The sequence below is a fragment of the Bos mutus genome, chromosome 2 (genome assembly GCF_027580195.1).
Source record: "Bos mutus isolate GX-2022 chromosome 2, NWIPB_WYAK_1.1, whole genome shotgun sequence".
In the NCBI taxonomy this organism is placed as follows: Eukaryota; Metazoa; Chordata; class Mammalia; order Artiodactyla; family Bovidae; genus Bos; species Bos mutus.
Window position 1 is genome coordinate 866,918 of NC_091618.1, and position 8,032 is coordinate 874,949.

At 55.7% G+C, this 8,032-nt stretch overlaps 1 protein-coding gene across 2 annotated transcripts in view; it reads left to right on the forward strand.

Annotated features, from left to right (window-relative positions):
* PADI4 (peptidyl arginine deiminase 4) overlaps positions 1-4,497 on the forward strand; it is a 28,153-nt gene extending 23,656 nt beyond the window's left edge. Inside the window, exons 12-16 of one of the 2 annotated variants that reach the window (XM_070382035.1) lie at positions 328-469; positions 726-828; positions 1,657-1,727; positions 2,209-2,349; positions 3,741-4,497. In XM_070382035.1, coding sequence (XP_070238136.1) covers positions 328-469; positions 726-828; positions 1,657-1,727; positions 2,209-2,349; positions 3,741-3,974 — 691 coding nt within the window. In that variant the 3' untranslated portion in view covers positions 3,975-4,497. The remainder of the gene's footprint in view (positions 1-327; positions 470-725; positions 829-1,656; positions 1,728-2,208; positions 2,350-3,740) is intronic. The other variant, XM_070382038.1, reaches the window with a different exon arrangement.
* Positions 4,498-8,032: the final 3,535 nt, after the last annotated feature.

Consider the following 8,032-nt stretch of genomic DNA (forward strand, 5'->3'; position numbering starts at 1 on the left):
TCCTTCACCATCTCCTGGATCTTGCTCAAACTCATGTCCACTGAGTCGATGATACCATCCAACCATCTCATCCTCTGTCGTCCCCTTCTCCTCCCGCCCTCATCTTGCCCAGCATCAGGGTCTTTTTCCAATGAGTCAGCTCTTGGCATCAGATGGCCAAAGTACCGGAGCTTCAGCTTCAGAGTCAGTCCTTCCAATGAATATTCAGGGTTGATTTCCTCTAGGATTGACTGGGTTGACCTTGCTGTCCAAGGGACTCTCAAGAGTCTTCTCCAGCACCACAGCCCAGAAGCATACCTGTCTCCCCATAACACCCTGTGTTGGCAGCCAGGAGAGCCAGGAGATGCACCGGGCCCTGCAGGACTTCCTGGGTGCCCAGCAGGTGCAGGCCCCGCTGAGACTCTACTCTGACTGGCTGTCTGTGGGCCATGTGGACGAGTTCCTGAGCTTCGTTCCGGTGCAAAAGAAGGTGTGGTCTGGGGGGGCTGCCTGAAGGAAGCCACAGGCCTCCTTCCCAGGTTCCCAGACTCAGCTCTGCCTCTGCCGGGGAAGGGTGGGGGACACTGACCTTATCTTCCCAAATCTTTCTCCCTCACCCAGAAGGGGGCATGGAAGAAGCAGCCAGCCTAGGTCCAAGCCCCCACTCCCCACACCCTTGGCAGAGCCTTCCTCCCGGGAGCCCCAGGGACCAAACTAACCTCTGACCGCAGGCTTTCTGCCCCCAGGGCTTCCGGCTTCTCCTGGCCAGCCCCAGGGCCTGCTACCAACTGTTCCAGGAGCAGCTGAAGGAGGGCCACGGGGAGGCCCTGCTGTTTCCAGGGGTCAAGAGTAAGTCGGCCGTGCCTGGTCCTTCCCCGGGAAGCTTCCTCTGCCTGCATGTGGTCTCCCATCCCCAGATGGAATCACTCAGGCTGCTGGCATCTTCCGCCCAGCCACCGGGCACCCGGCGCTGTGCCGGGCACTGGGGGTGCCTCGTGAACAGGGAGAGGGAGGTCCCTGCCCTCGGGACTCACAGTCCGGGGAGAGTGAGTTCAGGAGGCAGCAACACAGGGGCTTTGAGGGGTGTCTGGGAGGAGCCCCAGGAAGGCTTCCTGGAGGAGGCAAAGATCAGGCCTGAGTATGAGAGGTGAGCAGGAGTTGGCCAGATAAACGGGGCAGTGGCATGGGGACTAAAGATAGTCCAGATAATCCAGGCAGAAGGAACAGCCAAGGCTCAGAGGCAGGAGAAAGCAAGAGGACCTGAAAAAAAGTTTAATCCGGATGGAGCAGAGAATGAAATATTTTTTTCAATGATGTGCACAGACTGAGGCTGGAGTCAGAGGTTGAAGTCACTACAGCTGAGGGTTTTCACGTAGTGTCTGTACAAGTCCTGGAGTGTCAGGCAATGGTCAGGCCTGTGTTGCCCCTCAGGAAACAGGATCCCTCTGGAGACGAGAGAATTTACGGGACTGAAAGTAATGCTCTTAAGAACTTACCCCGTGTAAACTACTTTATTAAAGTCATTTACCTCCCAAATACTCATAACAAACCTGTGTGTTCTGAATCATCACTGCCCCCATTTTATAGATGGGAAAATTGAGTCCCTACTGGACCTTCTGGGAAGAGCAAAGTGGATCTCTGAATTCACCTGCTTCTTTTTCTTTTTCTCCATGACAGAAAAAAAACAGCAGAAAATAAAGGACATTCTGTCAGACAAGAAACTGAGAGAACACAATTCATACGTGGAGGTACTAGCCTGGCCATTCAGGGCACGTCACAGCCCCGGCCACCTGACACTCGCCCCCACCCCCACGCCCGGCTGTCTTCCCCGAGGTTAGAAGCCCAGGACAGAGCCTTCCGGGTGATCAGTGCCGGGATCTGGGTCAGTGTGTGTGTGTGTGTGTGTGTGAGAGAGAGAGAGAGAGAGAGAGAGAGAGAGAAGAGTTGGCAAAGTCAGAGAAAGACAGGGCAGACTCAGAAACAGGCGCGGAGGCGTGCAAGAGGCCAAGCGCTGGAGTGGCGGGAAAGGCAGGACACTGAAGCAGAGCCCGGGCAGGGGCTGAGCAAAGGCGAGCAGGAGTGGGGCCAGGAGGTGCCCCGCTGCCTTCCTGGCCCTGTCTCAGGTCCTCCGGTTAAACCGACCGGCCTGCACCCCCACCCCCGAACCCCGAGTCCCCGCCCTGCCCCGCCCACCGCCGCCCCACCTCCACCCCTCCTCCCGCCCCCCAGAAATGCATCGACTGGAACCGGGCGGTGCTGAAGAGGGAGCTGGGCCTGACCGAGCGGGACATCGTGGACATCCCGCAGCTCTTCAGGCTCATCAAAGACTCTCGAGGGACCCCCAAGGCCGAAGCCTTTTTCCCAAACATGGTGAGGAGGCGGACCCCTGAGCCCGCCCAGCTTTGCCCACAGTCTTAAGCCCAAGAGGCCACTTGGCTGTGGATCCAGCAGGCTTGGCTGTCTCCTCACCCCTTGGGGTTTGCGTGGCCCTCTCCAGCTTACAGCACCTTTAAGAGGCAACCACCTAGGGGTGAATGACTGTCGTCACCCCGCTTTACAGATGATGCGCAGGGGAGTCAGGTCTCTGGCAAGAGCTGGGGTTCAGAGCTTGGGGTGTGGCTGCACTGCCCGCTGTGGGCTCCCTTGTGTCAGGCCGGGTGGTCTGCAAACTGGGTTCTCCGGGACCCTGGGGTTCCAAGACAGGGCCTCCCTCGCATGGTTTAGACTCGTCTCCGTTTTACGCTTTGAGATATTGCAGAAAATTTTGCTTAGAAAAAAGATTCCTTGGCTCAAACAAGACAGGAGGGAGCACCATCCTGTTAACCCCCACTGCTGAATAGTTCCTTGGCCCCAAGCATTTCATTTCTTTCTGCAGTCTAGCCCAGGGGGAAAGAAAGCGGGTGCCTGAGGCTGGGGCTGCAGCGTCTCAGAATCGGCCACCCTGAGGGCTGACTCGGTTCCTCCTCCCTGTGAGGCCTCACAGGGTGCCGTGATGGGAGCTGGGGCGAGGGCCTGGGTGTGGAGCAGGCGGAGCAGTTGAGAGTGCCAGGCAGCTGGCACGAGTCTGAGAGCCGAGATGTCCCTTCAGTGACTCAGCCCTGGAGACTGACCCTGAGCTCACTGCACGGTGCCCAGGCTGCAGCCTCATCCAGCTGTCACACCTGGAAATGTGTTTGGTTGGCTCTTTCTGCTGATGAGGCGCAGAGGCCAAGTGACTTGCCCGAGGCCGCACAGCTGTAGAATGGTCCTGGGATTCGAATCCACAGGCCGCCTCCCAGGGTAATACCTTATTAAACCACTGTGGAGGAAACACGGTCGTTTACATAACGCATTGTGTATGGAAAGTGCTATGAAGTGTGTAGTCACTTATTCACCGGATCGTAGTATCGACAGGTCTGCATTAAGTGCCTCCTGTGTGCCAGGCACTGAGCTGGGGGCTGTGGGAACCCAGAGGATGACCAGTTGCCAGAGTCTGGAGAGCCACAGGCTGCTTCACAGACACAGTGGCATTGGAGCCGGGCCTTGAGGAATCGAGTTTGCCGGAGGGTGGCAGCGACGGGGGGGGGAAAGGGTTGAGAACATGGAGTCCAGAGTCCGAAGGCTTGGGTACAGGACCTAGCCTCACTCCCTGGCCTTCAGTAGCTCACATCGCCTTTCCGGGCCTCCGTTTGCTGGCCTGTGAAGTGGGCTGTTATAGGGGACACTCAGGTGGTGCCGCAAGCCACACGCGGCTGCCCCTGACCTGGGCGCCCGCTTTGCAGGTGAACATGCTGGTGCTGGGCCAGCACCTGGGCATCCCCAAGCCCTTCGGGCCCGTCATCAACGGCCGCTGCTGCCTGGAGGAGAAGGTGCGGTCCCTGCTGGAGCCGCTGGGCCTCCACTGCACCTTCCTCGACGACTACTACGCCTACCACGTCCGGCAAGGGAACGTGCACTGTGGCACCAACGTGCGCCGGCAGCCCTTCTCCTTCAAGTGGTGGCACATGGAGCCCTGAGCCGCCGCCTCGGGAGGCTCCTGGCCTGGATTCGGTGGCACATGGAGCCCTGAGCCGCCGCCGCCTCGGGAGGCGCCTGGCCTGGCTCCGGCTTAGTTACGTGAATAATTTCGGTGCTTTGTCTCTGTTACAGCAATTTACTTCTCATGTTTAGCTGTTCTATACTCACGAAGGGCTTTAAAGCAGTGTTCTTCTATTTTCAACAATAAGCTTGATTTTTACAAGACTATGTTAGAAGGTTGATCCCAGGGTGATGGTCTGACCTCCTGTGACCCACCAAAGCATTAGAGATGGGAGCAGCATCTTTCCAGCAGCTGTGATTTCCCAGTTCTAAGGATGGTCAATTCTTACTCAACCGGCCCATCAACTGATACCTCCTCTCTCCTAGAGGAGATACTTGTTTCTGCCAGATTTAATTACCGAAAAAACACCCCAATACACATCTGGACCAAATATTTGATAACATCATTTATCAAAATAAATTTATTAAAGGTATTCAAAGACCACTTCAAGGTTTAGCTGCCATGAGGACCGTTTTTGGCGCTCTCGATGGACACAGTCACTCATTCCAGGACTCACCCCAACCGACAGTTCAAACACAGACCGTCTCAGCTTTAGAGGGACGTGAGACAACAGTACTGCAGATCTGTAGTCGTGAAGCGAAGTCGCTCAGTCGTGTCCGACTCTTTGCGACCCCGTGGACTGTAGCCCACCAGGCTCCTCTGTCCGTGGGATTTCCTGGGCAAGAATCCTGGAGTGGGTTGCCATTTCCTTCTCCAGGGGGTCTTCCTGACCCAGGAATTGAACCTGTGTCTCCTGAGTTGTCAGGTGGATTCTTTACCACTGAGTCACCTGAGAAGCCGGAGCAGCCCTTCTGTTAGTCGCTCAGTTGTGTCTGACTCTTTGTGACCCCATGGACTCTAGCCCGCCAGGCTCCTCTGTCCATGGGATTCTCTAGGCAAGAAGGCAAGAATACTGGAGTGGGTTGTTGTTGTTCATTCGTTCAGTCGTGTCTGACTCTTTGCGACCCCACGGACTGCACCACACCAGATTTCCCTGTCCTTCACCATCTCCTGGAGCTTACTCAAACTCATGTCCCTCGAGTCGGTGATGCCACCCAACCATCTCATCCTCTGTTGTCCCCTTCTCCTCCTGTCTTCAGTCTTTCCCAGCATCAGCATGTTTTCCAATGAGTCCGCTCTTCGAATCAAGTGGCCAGAGTATTGGAGCTTCAGCTTTAGCATCAGTCCTTCCAATGAATAGTCAAGGTTGATTTCCTGTAGGATTAACCGGTTTGATCTCCTTGCAGTCCAAGGGACTCTCAAGAGTCTTTTCCAGTACCATAGTTGGAAAACATCAATTCTTCAGAGCTCAGCCTTCTTTTGGAGAAGGCAATGGCACCCCACTCCAGTACTCTTGCCTGGGAAATTCCATGGACAGAGGAGCCTGGCAGGCTGCAGTCCATGGGGTCGCTAAGAGTCAGATACAACTGAGCATCTTCACTTTCACTTTTCACTTTCACGCATTGGAGAAGGCAATGGCAACCCACTCCAGTGTTCTTACCTTGAGAATCTCAGGGATGGGGAGAGCCTGGTGGGCTGCCGTCTATGGGGTCGCACAGAGTCGGACACAACTGACGTGACTTAGCAGCAGCAGCAGCAGCCTTCTTTATGGTCTAACTCTCACATCAAATTACTGGAAAAACCACAGCTTTGACTAGACAGTCACGACTGAGCACAGCACAGCAACTTTCAAACATCTGAATTGAGATTGGTGACTGTTTTGTGTCTGGTTCCTGGAAACAGATTCTGAGATGAAGGCTTCCTCGCAGGAGGTTTTTGGGGGGCTGTGGGGGTGCTCTTAGGAACCACACCTGGGAGGGTATGAGGGCGGGGCAGCAGGAGATAATGAGCTGGGAAGCAGCGGCCACCGAAGGTTTGGGAAACCCCCCCGGGACGCTCTGGGGCTGGGTCCTCAGAGTTGTCCTGAATTGAGACAAGCAGCCTGCCCGTTGTCTCCCCACGGTGGGTGTAGCTGCCCCCAAGGCGGGGTGATGATGACCTTGGGAACTGGCAGCAGACGATTTTAGGAGGGGACTTGCTTCGAGCAGCCAGAAGCCGTCGCCTGCAGCAGGTGGGGAGTTAGTGCCTCCGCCCCAAATACTACGGTGTCCGCCAGGGACACTGGGACTTGACCACCTCAGAGTGATGCGGAAATGTCACTGCGGGGCTGAGGCAGGACTTCCTACATGGGATGAGCATGCGTGGAAGTGTAGAGATCCATGCAGAGCTGTTTTAAGGTCACAAACACCTCGCTTCATTGGGAGACCTGGGGAAGCCCACTGGGTTATTTCGGCCCGGCATGGGGAGGGGAGTGGGGGTCATTTAGTCATTTGAGGCCACAAGAGTGTATTGAGCACCTACTGTGTCCAGGCCCCTCCCTTTTGTGGGTGCTGGGGAGTCAGTGGCGAATAAGCATCCCCTAGAGGGGGAGTAGGACCTGCGCTAGACACAGCCAAGCCCCTCTTGCGCCTGAGATGTCTCTGTGCACCAGGCCGAGGGCCCCCCACAACCATTCTCGGAGCCCCACACAAGGCAGGGCTGCCCCCGGGTGGGAGGGACCGAGCTCCCGAGCTGTTCTGCTCCAGAGCCCTGAGCCCTGAGCCCAGCCCTCTCGAGCCCTCCCTAGTCAGGCCGCCCCACCCACCAGCCAGCCTCTGGCTGACGTGTATGAGCAGATGGCTGGGTGTGAGTGAAGGGCCTGCCCCCTTCAATTCCAGGAAGCTCACACTTGGGGTGTGAGCTTACACATGGCCGGTGCCTCCTATCTGAGGGGCTAAAATTTTAGAGTTTTCCTGGCCACCCCCTGCCTGCAAGAGCCCCCAGAACAAAGCCACCCCTGACAGTTACACTGCAAACTTGAAACCTCCAGCAAACGTTTTTCTTTTAATCTCAAATTCACCAAGCCTGGCTCACTGAGTGACCTTCACACGGTACCCAATTTATGTCCCCCCAGGCTGTTATATGTGGCTTAATCATCACAGCATCACGTGCCAGGGCAAAAGATTGAAAACAAATGTCTGTTAATGATGAGACTTACTCGGAATACTACACAGCCCTGAAAAAGGATCGGGGTGCTTTTTCACACACCTCATACGTACATGATGTGAAGAACTTCTGAGTTATACTGTGAAGTGAATGTAGCAAGGTATGGAACACTGAGCAGTATAAAAGTGAAGGGAGGGGCGGACATAGGCTCTGTTGGCTTCGTGACCTGTAACATCTGTTTGGAAAGATTTAGAACCCGATGCCACTGGCTGCATCCACATTAGGGAACTAATGGGAGAGACAGGAGGAGGGGAACTATTGCAAGCCCCCTTTTGAACTTGGACCCATATGACTGTCATATGTATTCAAGAATAACCATCAGTTCAGTTCAGTCGCTCAGTTGCGTCCGACTCTTTGCGACCCCATGAATCGCAGCACGCCAGGCCTCCCTGTCTATCGCCAACTCCCGGAGTTCACTCAGACTCACGTCCATCGAGTCGGTGATGCCGTCCAGCCATCTCATCCTCTGTCGTCCCCTTCTCCTCCTGCCCCCAATCCCTCCCAGCATCAGGGTCTTTTCCAATGAGTCAACTCTTCGCATGAGGTGGCCAAAGTACTGGATTAACCCACCCTTAAAACAGTCTTAAACTTCGCTGGTGAGCCCCGTGGGCTAGAGCAGGTGTTCTCATTTCTTGGCTCAGTGAACTCAGCAGAGATGCGGAGCTGCTGGCGACCTTGTGCAGCTGGGATCCTTCGACCGCTCTTTCCACCAATCCCTGCCTGCCCCCTGCTGGGAGCTGTTGACACAGCTGTGCTCAAGGAGCCCCCTAATCACCTGGGGAGGGGCGCAGCTGCCTGGACCACACCCCAGGAGTTTGCAGCTTTAACAGGAGCCACCCCCTAGTCAGTTTTGCAGCCATCAGAGCCCTGGGAACCACTGGTCCATCAATTACCACTTTCCAGGAAGTCCACACCTTAGGATGGAGGCCCCAAAGTCTAGAGGGGATGCCC